Genomic DNA, 16462 nt, shown 5'->3' with positions numbered 1-16462 from the left:
TAGGCGTCTGTGGGCATGATGCCGAGGGAGTGACAGGAAGGTGGGGAAGTGCTCACTACCACACAGGTCATCATGTGCTCTCCAGTGGATAGACGAGAGGAGTCCTGGGCGGAAAATTGATAAATTAATGGCCGAGTAACTACCATGAGCCACACTCAACTGTGTAGCAGCCCCAGTATTTAAGAGGCAGAGGTCATGTTGGGACAGTAAATTTTTGACATCTCTGTCACGGCCCGTAAGCATAGTGCTACCCCACAAGGGGTTATGGGTGTTAGAATCTCCCAAAAGTAAGAAAGGTTTAGGGAGTTGATCAACCAGTGCAGCCAATACGTTTAGGGATACCGCACTATCTGGAGGGAGATATATGTTGCAGATAGTTATTTCCTGTGTCATACGTATCCTGACAGCCACAGCTTCAAGAGGAGTTTGAAGGGGCACAGGTTCACTACGTACGAAGTTCAGGACATAAACGCAAACTATACCTGACACTATTATATTCACTACGTTTCTTGTAACATCCCCTGTAGCTGCGAAGGGCAGGGGTCCATACTGCCGGGAACCAGGTTTCCTAGAGGGCAATGCAGAAAGCAGGTGTAAAGCTTAACAATTGCCGTAGTGCAGCCAGGTGGTGGAAAAAACTGCCACAATTCCACTAGAGGATGACATGATCTTCAGACTGGGAAGGCATGAAATACTCAATGAGGAAGTCTACGCCTCAGGGTCACCTGCTGCCACCAACTTATTTCCTGAACAGGCTATATCCATTGTATCTGAGGGTCTGGCGAGATCTAGGTCCTCAGCGGATGCCAGAATCTTCACCTCATCCTCAGACGCAAAGCCTGTAGGCAGCGGTGATGTGGATGCCACTGCATTTCCCTTGGCTTGGGGGTCTCCTTTCTGGATTTCTCTCACTGATCCTTGGGTTTCCCTGGCTGGGAGAGCTTCACTGATTCAGTCTCCAGGACTGAGGATAATCGTGAAGCCCTACAACCAGCTACTTTTGGGCACTTCAGCCACTGGTGGGTGTCATCTTTCCCACTAGCAGAAACCTGGGAATGGAGTGATCCAAGGGACCCCTTCCTAGCAAGAGGAGCCGAAGAAGACTTATGCTTCTCCGGCTGATAAGTGGGGACTGGTGTCCCCGATAGTTGTGAGACAGTGCTCCCGAGGTAGATGGAGCGGGAGCAACAGGGAGGGAAGTGCACCACCAACGGGGCAGGTGTAGTCTTCCAGCTCTGAAAGCCGACTGGAACTCGCGGAACTGATGGAGCTACAACTGTTCTTATAACTGCAGCATAAAAGGTGGTCATAGCCACAGGATGTATGCACTCGAATTTCCTATTGGCCTCAGTTTAGGTCAGTCGGTCCAGGGTCTCGTTTTCCACGATTTTCTTTCTTGCTGTAAAATCCTGCAGTCTGGTGAGCAAGAGGAATGATGCTCTCTGCAGTTGGCAGATGGGAGGCGGGGCATGTGGAGTATTCGGATGGGATGGACGTCCACAGTCTCGACTTGTGATGCTGGAAGTACTGTGTGACGACATATGGCTGAACTTCCAGCACTTAAAGCACCCCATTGGGGGAGGGATCTGTGGCTTGACATCACAGCGATAGACCATCACCTTGACCTTCTCAGCTAATGTGTCATCCTCTAAGGCCAAGATGAAGGCACCGGTGTCAACCTGATTATCCCTCGGACCCTGATGGACGCATTGGATGAAATCAACTGCTCATTGCTCTATGTTGGCGCGCAGCTCATCATTAGACTGCAAAAGAAGGTCCCTGTGGAATATAATACCCTGGGCCATATTTAAGCTCTTATGAGGTGTGATTGTGATGGAAACATCCCCCAGCTTGTCACAAGCGAGTAATGGTCGTGACTGGGGCACAGGATGCTGTTTTTATCAAGACTGACCCTGACCGCATTTTAGACAAGCCCTCCACCCAAACTTGTCCTGTAAATGTTCCAAAAAAAACTGAGGCTCCACCGAGACAAAAGAGTCCCCATCAGCTCTCGTACATACACAAGGTAACGGGTTGAATAAGGATCGCTGCCATCCTTAGTCTGGCATTCCTCCCATGGTGTGGTCAGGGAGAGGAACAATTTAGGATCATACTTCCTTGCATTGTACTAAGACTTGGAACATTTACAGACTGGTGGTGTTTGATCACCAGCAAGTGATGACATGGTACGCTTCATCATGCGTCATCCACCCTGATGCCACCCACTCCGACCAGGAGCCCTCACCATGGGCACCATCCAGCCACAGCAAAGGCCACCTGGTAGGATGGCCATTGCCAGAGTCCCGAAGCCCCAGGGTGATGGGCATCTACTCCTTGGCATACGTGGGGAGTTAACAGAGCAGGTATCAGCAGAGCGATCCCTGTGCAGTCAGGGGGCTACAACCAACAGCGTACATGGTGGCCACACCACAAAGGACTGGCTACCGTGCTGTATATGAGGTGCAAAGAATTCCATGGTCCTTGTTGGTGCAGAAGACAACACTGCATAGTGGGTGGTGGAAAACACACACAGGAAGGTGTCCTGGCTCAAGAGATGGAGGATGAGCAGGATGGCAATGCCACGGCGAGAAAGTGGGTGAAAGATCTCACTGCACGATGGACATGATGCACTATGTATGATGCCCTTCCCCAATTGGCTCGCTCTTCGGGAAAATTTTGAATAATGCAGGTCAAACCCTACAAGGGACCATCACATAAAGGCTGAAAGGTGTGAAACTCCTTTTAGTCACGTCTTACGACAGGCAGGAATACCTTGGGCCTATTCTTACCCCCGGGCCTACAGGGCTGGAAGATTCTTCTATGAACAAGAATGGTAGAGAAGAGGTGCAATATGAGAACCCCTCTACCCTATGCTTTTTTGAGTGGCAGTAAGACATTACAAAGTGTATAATAAATAGAATGTGCTCTTTTACAGTAGCTGCTTCAGTTCCTGTTAAGAAGGACAGGAGTGGAGTGGTATGTATCATGCGTAGATGGACTTCTACCTCTGGCTCAGACATGACTGAGGCCATCCCTTCAGTGCTGGCTGTAACTCCAGTAAACAGTATGTGAGCATGTGTTTCAAGCAGATACAAATGTAGGGGTATAAGATGTACAAAATGTTTTAATTCATCCACATGTGTTACAAATACTTCCTGGTTGCTATGCAGTATGGGAGCCATGCACCAGCTACGTTTGTTCTTTACCATTCTTTTCCCTTGAGAAGGAGAAATGAAATCTACACAGAAAAAAAATGGAATTAGAATTATTACTCTAAGAAATTTCAATTTACACTATGGCATCAACCTCTTCAGAGGTTTCTGGCGTACTCTACTCAACTCTGTTTCCTTGATATTTCTTCTCTGTTTCTCTGCAGATGTTTTCCTGGTGACATTTTCTGTAAGGATATAGCTGCTTCAGTTATGGAGAGTTTTTGCAGTCTGTAGCTGGTTTATAAACTGCAGGTGACATATCACAAAATATTACGCAGTTTTGAATACTTTCCTCAGCTGGTTGAGCATACTGAAGATGTTATTTTTCATTTACCCTTACTCAGAGTTCCAAAAACACGAGGGCATGCTGAAAAAGTAATGCCACTGGTTTTTTTTATGTGAAAACTCTTAAAGCATTTTAAATGAAATGGATGTCATTAACATTCTACTTCTTCATCTTCATTATTCATGTCTACATATTTGCAGCCCCCTGCTGCTAGAGGGCTCCGAATTGTAGCATGTAACATGGTTGTGTGTAATGTAACTATGTCAGTGTGTAGGAAAAAGCATGCCATAATCAAGTTTCATATTTGAAGAGTTTGTCCACACATGGAGCACCCTCTCCTTCAGCATGACAATGCCAGACCCTACTTGAGCGCTGCGATATTTGCAACAATCTGACGCCTTGGGTTCACTGTCATCTATCATCCTCCACACAGTCCCAGCTTGGCCCCATCCGATTTTCATGTTTCCAAACCTTAAAGAACACCTTCGAGGACTTCACTTTGATGTATGCCCTCTCAGTTATGTAAACGATGGTGCTTTGATAGCCTGGTATGCTTTTATAGATTCTGAATATTTGATCTGCTTTGTATTCTTTAACCCCTACTATTATTCTTCCCCCCAGGAAGAACTTTTAACAATGTAGGATTATGCTGAAGCATCAGAGTTGAAGCAGTTGTGTTCTGTCTTATCTCCATTACACATTTACATATTAAAGAGGTGTGCAAAACTTAAGGTAGAAAGAAGCTTTTGCAAGATGTTTCACTGCCAAGTGCCATAGCTCAATGAAACTTTTACCATACATACAAAGAACTACTACATGTAGCATAGAAGGTAACCGGAAGAAATATGCAATGAGACAAACAGAAATGACACTTTTATGTACAGATAATAACCACACTGAAGTCACCACAATTTATGATAGCTCCTGGGCATTACAAATGGTCAGACATGGTTCTTCATAGGGTGTGAGATCGCCACAGACAGCAATGTGTGGTCTACAACATACACCCATGTTAGCCACAAGAACAGTAACAGACTTTCATGGAAGGGCATTCCATTCCTCCACCATTGGGGTCAAAAGGTGTTGGTCAGTCATTGGTGCAAGTGGATTAGCTGCAATATTCCTCCCCAACCCCACATGTGTTTGATGGGATTTAAATTGAGGGAATGGGCAGGCCAATCCATTCACTAAATATCCTAACATTCTAAGCACTTCTTCAGCAACACAGTTTGATGCAACTGTGCATTGTCGTCCACAAAACTGAAGTTGTGGCTGAATGCACTCCTGAAAAGAGACACACAGGAAAGGAGTCAAGTGTCACAGTAACATTAACGGGTGAGTACCATGTTCAAACATTTGGAGGTCTGTATAACCATACAACATTATGCCTCCCTGCACCATAACACACAGGTCACTAAAGTGATGATGTTCGACAATGCTCCGAGGTACATTACATAGAGGTGTGAACACACAAAGCTTGATTAGATTACAAGAATTGCAAGGTATTACTTAAGCATGCTGTCTATGAGAGTGATAATTATAAAGCTCTACAATAAAAATTTCAATCTGCATCAGGGTATGAACTGTAGTGAAATTTCTTGGCAGACAAAAACAGTGTGACAGGCTGGAACTCAAACCTGGACCCAATATTCCAACAGCAAAGGACTCTGCTCCTGTATTAGTGTGAAACACAATTTTAAGCTTCCAGGTATTTTCCCGTTTCATGCAGCGAACAGGTATGTTTGCATGTCTAAATTATTGCAACTTTTACAAATGTAGAGCACAAAATTTTCTGATACAGTGGTAGTTATCTCAATGCTCCATGAATCAAGTTTGTAAAATCTGAGTATGATGAGTCTGGTAACTAGTTTATAACTAGTTTGTGTGTTCAGTAAGTCCAACATATTTTTATTGCAATAGGGTCCACACCCACTAAAAATGGTAGCCAGTGTAGCAAACTGTCATCATTCAAAAAAAAAAAAAAAAAAAAAGTTCAACATACCTGGTAAATCAATCACAACCATGTGGTTAGGGCTTAACTGAAGCCACTCCTGAATTCTGTTGCACACTGTGGAGGCACTCTCTGCACGAGAAGGAAAATAATAGTAAGCTCTATCTAGAAAAGTTGTATCAAGATATAGAGTGTGGATCTTCTTTATGGATTGTCCATTTCTTAAAGATGTGAACTTGCAAATATCTTCAGGTAAAATTCGAAAATCTCCAGTATACAGGACACTAAATTTGTCCGTTTCAAATAAAAACCTGTAACAAATAATTATAAAAATTATGCAGGTATAGTAATAGATGTTGAACTATTGAAACACATTGTTTACATGAACAAATTTTGTTCTAATCAATTATAAAGAACATTAACATACATTCTTTTGACATAAAATTCAATAATGAAATACTATTACACCATAAAATTTTATTAAATCATTTCTTCAATATTCAGCTAGAGCTGAAGATACTACTTCAAAATGCCAAGCAGAAGTATACATCATGCAAACATGGTAAAATGGGAATGCACATGTGAAGGGAAACCTGTATGTAACACCTAGAGTCAAATACATATTGATGGTAATAATCAGGACATTCATAAACTATTGCTCTTTTCTTTCTCCCAATGAATGAATGATTCACTGTGAAAGAATAACTGTAATAATATTTGAAAAAAATTCTCATTTATTCGTCAGTCTCAGTCACACATTTTTAAATTTACGACATGTTTTAATCTTTCTGGATTGTCTTCTGATCAATGCAGTTGTATCAAGAACCTGTCACGTGATACTGGCAGAAGTAATGCTGTGAGTACCGAGCGTGAGTCGTGCTTCGGTAGCTCAGATGGTAGAGCACTTGCCCGTGAAAGGCAAAGGTCCCGAGTTCGAGTCTCGGTCGGGCACACAGTTTTAATCTGCCAGGAAGTTTCATATCAGCGCACACTCCGCTGCAGAGTGAAAATCTCATTCTGGGAACCTGTCACGTATTTGTCAGAACCTCATATAGGAGTACAGTACTCTGATATAAGTTTCTGACACAGAGACAATGGGTTGCAGACACAACTACGTACATCTGAGGTTAATCTAGAGAGATCGAAACATGTTATTAATTTTAAAATGTGCAGCTGAGGCTGAAGTATAAATCAGAATTTTTTTTTTGTAATAAAATTTTTTTTTTTTTTTTTTTCAATCTTGAGTTTTACTGTGAATTACATTTCTAATAGAGATATTAGGTTATTGACTATGAATATTTTGTGAATCTGAGTCTTGTGCTAGGAGTGTATTGCTATGTCATATCCTCATATTCCAGCAGCAACAACTTGTGTTTGAGAAGTCAGTCAGAATTTTCTACAATATTGTCTAATCCTCATCCTACATATGGTGTCCAATACATTCATACCCATGCCCCTCTTCTAGTAGGCAGTCTGCGTTATTCTGACAAACTTCAAAAAAAGTTCTGGCTAATAAAAAATAAATAAATAAATAAAAAATTTAAAAAAAAACACACAGTTTTGATTGTACATGGTTCCATAAGGGACTCGGGGTGAGGATACATATATGAACCATCCAGAATGTATACTTATCACTGCTTCAATGGAAATTGGCAGCTACCAGAGGCAGTGTGTGGTCCATGTTACTCAGAGGAATGATGGCATCATTTTCCTAATCAACAATAGTGGTAAGTGGCAATGATAGATTAAGTCTTCTAGAAGATTAACCACTGTTCGTCTTGCTTATTTTTGCCAGCATAAAAGAACATTGTTGGACATTTTGTTTACATTTGGTTCCAGTATGATCTTGGCAACAACTTCAACACAGCCCTATAGAAGGGTACCAGATGCCCATATTGTTGCTACAAATTACTAGACATCTATCTCTGATGGAAGGACAGCCACAGAGGTAGTTCCCCTTACTGCAGTGTTTAGATGGGCTGTCTCCTGTATGGACACACCCAAACACGGGGCTTTCCAGCAGATGACGCTACGTACGCCAACAGTGACCCAATGACATCATTAATTGATTGCAGTGGGTGCAGGATCATCACAATTTGACTGGGGATCAATGGAAACATACCTCATGGATGGATTACTGTTTTCATTACACCAAATAGGATAGTCCTGTTGGATACACTACCATCCAGGAACACGCACTGTACGCAGGACAGTGGGGCCAGTATTATGCAATGGGATACATTCAACTGGACTTTCATGAGATCTGTGGTAGTAACTGAAGGCACCACGACTGCTGTGGACTATGGGAAAATTATTGCAGATAATCTGCATCCCTTCTAGTTTATGTCACTCCTGACAGTGACGGTATCTTCCTGCAGGATAACTGTCCATGTCACAAGACCAGAATCATGCTACAGTGATCTGAGCAGCATGATAGTGGACTCATACTGATGTCTTGGCTACACCAATTTGCTTGATATGAACCCAATGGAACAAACTGGGGAAGATATTGGGCACCAGCTCTGCAACCACAAACCACCGGCCCGTAATTTACAGAAATTGCGTGACTTATGCATACACATCCCGTGTCACCTACTGGCGACTTGTTGAATCCATACTATGAAGAAATGCTGCTGCAGCATTTCAACAGTGGACCAATGATGTTTTGACTCATTAGTGTATAAATGACCTTCCGTCTCATTTTAACTCTGAGCTGATGATGCAAGCATAATGACCAGTAAAGATGCTACACCATATGGACCTATACTTGAGTACTGCTCATCAGTGTGGGATCCATACCAGATCGGGTTGACGGAGGAGATAGAGAAGATCCAAAGAAGAGCAGCGCGTTTCGTCACAGGATTATTTGGTAACCGTGATGGCGTTACGGAGATGTTTAGCAAACTCAAGTGGCAGACTCTGCAAGAGAGATGCTCTGCATCGCAGTGTAGCTTGCTCGCCAGGTTTCGAGAGGGTGCGTTTCTGGATGAGGTATCGAATATATTGTTTCCCCCTACTTATACCTCCCGAGGAGATCATGAATGTAAAATTAGAGAGATTCGAGCATGCACGGAGGCTTTCAGACAGTCGTTCTTCCTACGAACCATACATGACTGGAACGGAAAAGGGAGGTAATGAGAGTGGCACGTAAAGTGCCCTCCGCCACACACCGTTGGGTGGCTTGCGGAGTATAAATGTAAATGTAGAATAAATGAAATAGCCATAAAATTATTAAATGGTTGATTTGAGGATCACAACTTGAATTGCAAATCATATAACATCGATCATCTCTAACACTTGAGTTCAGTAATATTTGCTCTATGTGTAATTGCCAATTATGATGATGAAAGCATTAGAAAGTTGGTTTACTTTGTCTGCTTCCATTTGTTATTGTCTTGCGTGCACACGAACACACTTACTATCTTCCAGAATTTGTTATGAAGAACCGGTCACAAATTGGAAACATGAGAAACACTGTCTAAAACTTTACTTGACTCTTGCACAGATACGTGCAAAGTATCAACCATAAAAATATTTGACCACTTCATCTGTGTCAAGGTTTCTGGTAGACTGAAAATAGTTTTAAAAATAAATTGACACAATTTCTGCTTGACAATGCCACTTACTCAACTGATGAATTTCTTGTATGATTTGATTGCATGTTAAGATCACAGTAAAAATACAGTTACGTATATAGCTATAGTGTAGCCATATTTTCACACAAAAAGTGTATTTTATTTGTAATCCCATCAACACATGTCCCATTACTGATCTGTTACAAATATGATGCACAGAAGATGCATAGTCCAATTCATGTACAATGGCGGTCAGTGCTGGTTCAGGCACTGACAGTGATTGCCGTGTTTCCAGTTCCAAGTGATAGTCGTGGTATGTGCATAGAGAGGCTTTGTGCTTGAAGGAAGTGCGTATCCTGCAAATTATGCCTCTGGCTTGCTTATGCAGAATTTGCCACTTACCACCATCATCAGTGGACAACTCAAAACAAACTGAGTAAAAATTCACTAAATAACGCACAGCAGAGCACCTAGAACACTACTGAATGCTCATTGGCTGTTGGAGCATATGTGACATCAGGTGAACAGAGCAAGCCTAGCCGGCCGCAGTGGTCTCGCAGTTCTAGGCGCTCAGTCCGGAACTGCGTGACTGCTACGGTCGCAGGTTCGAATCCTGCCTCGGGCATGGATGTGTGTGATGTCCTTAGGTTAGTTAGATTTAAGTAGTTCTAAGTTCTAGGGGGCTGATGACCACAGATGTTAAGTCCCATAGTGCTCAGAGCCATTTGAACCATTTTTTAGAGCAAGCCTAAACTTGACTGTGATTGTTCATGACTCCACCTATTACTTAGTAAACCCAGACACAAGCCATGCATTCAAATTCACAGTGACTCAAGTGACATGCACAACAAAGCCCCTTTGGAACAATGTATTAGAGCAGGGGTAGTCAGCCTTTTCCACCTACCATCCACTTCTGTAACTCTGTAAGCAGTAAAATTTTCTAACCGTCCACAATTTCCACAGTATAGTGATTTATAAAGTAGAGACGTAACTTAACTTTATAAAGCAGAGTTATGGCAAGTTAAAACACATAACAATAACTTAATGTCAAATTTCATGATAAGCTAATGATTCTTTTTAAAATCCATTACTGTCTACCATCCACCATAAAAGCTGGAACACCCACAAGTGAGCAGTAGGAGCCAGGTGACTACCACTGAATTTGTTTGAAAAAATGGTGACCTATTAGGGTCATTCAAAAAAAAAAATGAGGTGGGGGTGTAAAATGAAAACTGCTGCTGGGTTCGCAATGCCATTGACTACAGAAGAAGGTGTGTTCCTCATAAGAGTACTAAGGCCACAAACTCGCTGCTAGTTGGCCACTGGTGCACAACCACATGACATCAGTGCGAGCACATGCACACATCGATCATCCAAAGAGATGAAGTGTGTTTCCTGACAGGGGAAGGAGTTTGTCAAATGGAAATTCATGAAATAATGGCAAAAGTGTACAAACAGCAGTGCAGGTTTGTTGCAAGGCCTAAAGTATGGGACAAGTGATTCAAAGAAGTAAAGGTGTCATTAGCCAACGGCACACCACATCGTCCTCATTATTGAAGACTGACCAATTATGGGGGCAGCCATTGCCCCAGGGGTCAGTTTGAGCAGCAGAATTGCAATGGACATTCAGTACTCCCTGTACATTTCTGTCATTCTTTGATGAATTTCCATTGACCACATCCCTTCCGCTTTGAGGAAATGCACTGCATCCCTTTCCTTTTCTTTAGAAGTCTCCGTCCGTCTATTTTCACACATGGGTGTGTGCCCACATCCCTCTAGTGGTGAGTTTGGGGTCTGAGCATTCCTATAGGGAGCACCCCTTCTTCCACAAGCAATGACACTGCGATCCCTTCAGCAGTTTTACACCCTCCAGCTCATTTCTTTTTGAATAACCCTAATAATAAATCAGGACAGAGGCTATCAGTTGAATTCTGTGCAAATGTTCATATTTATGGCAACACACCAACAGGATGCCCAGTGAGAGACATACACATGGACAACAGACTGGAACTTGACTTTGGACACACAGCTTGCACTCCATCTTGGTCATGGTCAGCGAGTGGAGAGTGGGAGTGACTGGTGAAGTACCAATGACTCATTTGGTAGTTTCATATCTTAAAGGGAACATGTTTTTATAAACTATTTATACCATCACTGTGGTGATCAGAAGGACACTAACAATAAGCAAGTAATGCCACATTAATAAACAAAAAATGTTTGCTGCTGTATAATTGCTAACTTGTTAAACAAGCTCGAAATGCATCACTGCTATGGTAACGAACAGTATAAAAGTGTTAATATTAGTATGGAAGAAGCGTTCTTCCATTATTTAAATTGATATTACAAGTTTTAGTGCTTCGAATGTGATATCCTATGTTGGTGATGCAAGTGCTGAGAAAGAAAGAAAGAAAGAAAGAAAGAAAGAAAGAAAGAAAGAGAGAGAGAGAGAGAGAGAGAGAGAGAGAGAGAGAGAAATGGGGGGGGGGAGATACTATCTGTACATCTGCTTTCACATTTCTTGCAGCACTGATGAAGCATGTGCTGTTGGTTAACATGTGCAAGGTGGAATTTGTTTAATGAAGGGCTGGTCAAGATTTGTGCTCATAGTGCACACTCCAGCTCTACGAGTGTTGTTTTGTTAGGTCAGCACTCAGATTTTTCACACACCATCGCACTGTTTGGAGCTGGTGTGCCAGACAGCTACATGCTGAAGACAGTGGCAAGCAGCCAACAGAAGCAAACATATTGTAGCTCATTGTTATAACCAGGATTTATTTCTAACTTGTTATCCTTGTGTAAAAGCAATAAATTTCTCTTTCGATTGAACAAGTGTACTACATAATAGTGATCAGACCTACACATCTTGTTTATTAGACAAAACACTTTACATACCGCCTTTTGACATTGCCACATGATTCCAGAAAGAATTTTCCTCTGTAATGGAGCGTACAGCAATTTGAAACTACCTGGCAGATTAAAACTGTGCACCAGTCTACAACCTGAAGTTGAGACCTTTGACAGGTTTGAGTCCCTGTCCAAACCTCACTGTAACATTATGTTTGCAAATTTGTACAGACTTAAATTTTACAATGTGTGATGTATATGGAATTTGGTCAACCTCATACCAGCGAAAAAAAATTACATGCATAAGTTGAACTGAACTTATCTACAATATCACACTTTGGATATGTTCAGTTCTTAATTGCATAATTCACTTTATTCCTCTTCCCTTTAATGTAACTTTTACTTTTCACCCTTTACTCTATCATCTCTAGGTTTAAGCTGGATCAGTACTACTTTTTAACCTCTTATTCTCTGACACCTCCCCCTTCAAATCTCTACCCCTTGTCCTCACAGCAGATGGGTTCCTCTGATCCTGATATCTGTGTGACCTGCTTCTCCTTTCTGTCCTTACCCAACCTATTCCTTGTTTATCCCGAAGTAAAGAACTGATAGTTGCAAAGGCTAAGCTAGTTCCTTGTATTTCTGTGTGTGTCAGTTTACAGTACTAAGACTTTCACATCCTAAAAGTAAGTACTGGCCAGCTGTTAAGTCTGACAGTTCTGGTTTTAGAAAACTAGTACTGCTACACAACTGACTGCACTGATGCATGGAAGGAGTGAGGCTAACCACACATAATGTAATTGAGGTACTGAACAGTCAGCAGGCACATACAAAACAAATCGTTGCCAAGCTTTCATACAATATCCTCGCCCAGAGCTGACTAACAAAAGAACACACACATACACATGTGTGTTACCTATTTACACTGCAAAAATGTTATGGACTAAATCACATTCATTGTAAGAAAGTTATAATCTTTGCACCAAAGGAAAGTAACACACTGTCATTCAGTCCTCTCTCCAAGAACTAAAACTTTCTCTATTGCTGCAAGTTTGGTCTCAACTTTTTTTTTATAGAAGATAAAATTACCCTGGAGAGTGCCATTAATTTTTTTTTTTTAAGTGAATCACCTATGAGAAATTATATATGCAGAGAGCTGTAGGTAAATGTTCATTCGGTTGCTGACTTTATCTCAATCCACATAGACATCAAGCAGTACCATGGTGTCAATATGTAAGGTGGACATTTGCTGCAACACTTCAAAAATCACAATTCCTTGCAAACCCAAAACAAATTAATCCATTAATTATGTACACTATTGTCAACACACAAATGCTAAAGTAAATGCATAATTCATGTTCCGTGTGTTTCATATGTGATTTATACATAAGGTCGTCATCTTATACTCACATTACAGAGCCTGGGCAATGTCCAGCAGGTATGCAGGTGACAGCTAGGGTTCTACTATCATGAGGGTTTTCTGAGAATGGAACATCTATTAAGGATGGTCCCAGCTGCAGCACTTTTATATACTTATTAAGTTTCTTACCACTCATATTCATTAAGTAAACACGTGTAATATCCGTGCAATATAAATAAACATTATAACCTTCCCTTTCTGCAGTTTGTAGCCGCTCGTAGAAAGCAACTTCATGTAAGCCCCTCATGTGATCTGAAATTAGGGGAAGAATGTTACCAGCAGCCTACAGCAAGTCTTATGTCCACGTTTATCCAGAATATATAGATGTATATACCCGTATGCGCATGACTAAGGAAAAAAGCTGTTGATCGCAGATTTTCATTTTCAAAATTATCCACAGATACGTCAGGAATTTCTTGCATACGACCACCAAATGTGCTCATTTATTCTATGTATTCTGATAAAAACAGAACAAAAAATATTTGTAATGCTAATTACACTTTATTCATAACGATTGGCCGATGGAAATATGCGCCTGCCGATAAGAACAGTACTAAGATGTACTGTAGTTGGGGAGAAAACAGTTTGTTTTTCCTCCGCAGAAACAGGATTTAAATTAATAAGGCGCAGAGGAACTTTCAATTCAATAAGCTTCACGATATTACACTAAACTGACAATTTTGACATTTCCACTACGTTTAAAAACGTCACGCACCACCTGTGTATTGTTATACCAGTGTCGCCAACGCAAAAACTTAACAGTCTTAACGTAACAGTCGCGACACTTCGCCTTGATTCTGTTGCCTACCGCGCCAGCAGTGCCCCAAGCCGCCAGTAAGTTAAACTGTGAGTTCGGCGCGATCGTGAAAGCGAATAGTGGTTGTTTATTTTGATTTCTACAATGTTTTTTTTACAAGCGGGAGCGTTTGTAGCGCAATAAATTGCAGTAACAACAGGAAGAAGCCACCAAGCTGTCTTTTTTTAGGTTCTAAGGATCCTGAGAGGTATATACCATCATGTTACTAAACTGTATCGTCAGGATTCACTTGCAAACTACATGCGTATTAATGATTGCTGTTTCGTTTTAGGAGCAGAAAATGGCTAGTTGATAGCAGACGAGGAGACCTTATGAAAAAAGTCCCATTTTACCTGCGTAATAATATTATGTTTTGTTCGCGACATTTCGAACAAAACCAGTTCATTAACGCAGACAATAATAAACTCGTGTGGAATGCAGTACCCACACTGTTTGCCATCCCAAATAAGCCACCTCAGCTGACGATGAAAAGGAAACTGCCACAAAGACTCGACAATCCATCTAAAGTTGTAAAACAGTCCTATGACACAGAAGCAGCCAGTTCAACTCTCCATGTGTCAGTGCCAGATTCGTGTGAATCGTCAACACAGACCTGCTTTGACGATGAAGTGGTTAGATTAAATGCAGTTATTAGTGTCTTACAAAAGCGTGTGAAGTGTCAGAATGTGCAGATCGCTAGACTTCGAGCAAAACTATTACGGGACAAGGAAAGTGCCTACAGTCAGCGACAGAAACTGTATCATAAGGATCAAGTGAACAAGGACAAACGAATGTTGAAGACTGTAGGATCCCGATATTTATTGGAATCAACACATAGTTTCTAACAACAAGAAAGCAAATCAGAAACTGAAGAAGTAGGCTCATTTAGGCTGCTGATTTCTTTGGTATGTATTTCATTCACTTCTGTTGCTAGTCACTTAATTTTTCTTGCTTCCTGTGATGACATTAGTTTTTTAGCACCTTGTCCACTTACAGATTGTTTGAAAATTATTCAAATATTTGGTTTTGTGTGAAATGTAATGTAATCAGCTCATTATAATGTTTTCAACATATTTCTCCCACTATATGGCAGTTGCTTGTTCCACTTAGAATAATATAAAAATGGCAACAGGCGACTTGTGGCAGCAGGCGACAATGACAAACACAGTAGGCCTACAGAACGATAAATGAGCTGTCGATCGCTTTTGCATGTAGAGATACATGTCTGTGCTTCTTACGTGTGAATCTGTGTATTTATATTCTTTTGATATCAACGTAGTGAGCTGCAGTTCCATCCAACGTCACATGTGTTTCTCAACAAATGTGTTGTAGCTTGCCACTCGGTTCATGGTTTTTGTCCATACTTACGCTAATAGAATCATTTTTAGAAACATATATGCCTTTTGATACTACAAAAATCCTTGGACGCAAGAAAATAACTAAAATATTTCGTAAATTACGTAGGAAATGGATGCAAAACAAACATCATGCTTACGACGCGTCTGACGTTCACCTTACTCGCCGCCTGGAGCGCTAGTGTCGCTCCATCTGTCAAGAGGTAACAACTTTTACACAGTGAGTATCGCGACTGTTATGAAGACTGTGATGTGGCTCATAGGCCCTGCAAATCACAGCCATCGGTCGCTGATCGCAAGGAAATCCAAGGCAGTTTGACGAATCGCATGCAAATGGGGCAGTATGGCCGCCTCATTTGTTTCGTTATTAAAATAAGGCGTGGCAATATTTCTACACTGTGGTTAATAAGCGTGGTTGTGCAGATTTGTTTCACTTCCCGTTGCCCACGTCGAGAAAGAACTTTAGAATTCATAGTTATTCAGGAGCCACAGACCTCGCTGAGAAGTGAAGTTGTGGCCGCAGTTCACATTTATATTACGAAGTTGTACAACGTACACTCCACGATCTTGCAGTGATTAGTATTTTGAAGCTTGTGCTGCAGAAGTAGAACTTATGGGAAGTTCACCGTATAGTCACGGTAGACTGGATACCTTCTGATGATTCTGAGTTATTTATCAAACAACCGCATTCATTATTATTACAAGTTTTTAACTTTTAAACAGTGCTGGAACCATAATATTAAGTGGACATATTCATTTAAACGTTAGGGAAAATCAATTAAACATTTATACTTAAGTTCTTTGTTATTCCTTATAATCTAACTCTCAAACTATTATTGAAACACTAGTTATAGTAATCTGCAGAGCTGTTACTGACAGAATTTATATAGACACATCGAGATTGCACATCCTGAACGTTGTTCTACACTTCATATATAAATTAGCAATAATTGTGCAATGTGATTATACATACTACTTGCTCGGCACCGCTGCAGTAGTGGTTACACAAAAAAAAAACCTGGG

General features: G+C 41.2%; 1 protein-coding gene across 1 annotated transcript in view; it reads right to left on the bottom strand.

The window, feature by feature from the left end:
- LOC126184840 (protein artemis-like) overlaps positions 1-14012 on the bottom strand; it is an 81313-nt gene extending 67301 nt beyond the window's left edge. The window contains exons 1-3 of the mRNA XM_049927447.1: positions 13623-14012; positions 13279-13540; positions 5501-5760 (exon numbers count right to left, since the gene is read on the bottom strand). Of these exons, the coding sequence (XP_049783404.1) occupies positions 5501-5760; positions 13279-13540; positions 13623-13731 (631 nt within the window). The 5' untranslated portion in view covers positions 13732-14012. The remainder of the gene's footprint in view (positions 1-5500; positions 5761-13278; positions 13541-13622) is intronic.
- Between the last annotated feature and the right edge of the window lie 2450 nt (positions 14013-16462).

Source organism: Schistocerca cancellata, chromosome 4, assembly GCF_023864275.1.
Source record: "Schistocerca cancellata isolate TAMUIC-IGC-003103 chromosome 4, iqSchCanc2.1, whole genome shotgun sequence".
In the NCBI taxonomy this organism is placed as follows: Eukaryota; Metazoa; Arthropoda; class Insecta; order Orthoptera; family Acrididae; genus Schistocerca; species Schistocerca cancellata.
Note: the sequence above shows the minus strand (reverse complement) of the source record. Positions and strands in the feature narration are given on the sequence as shown.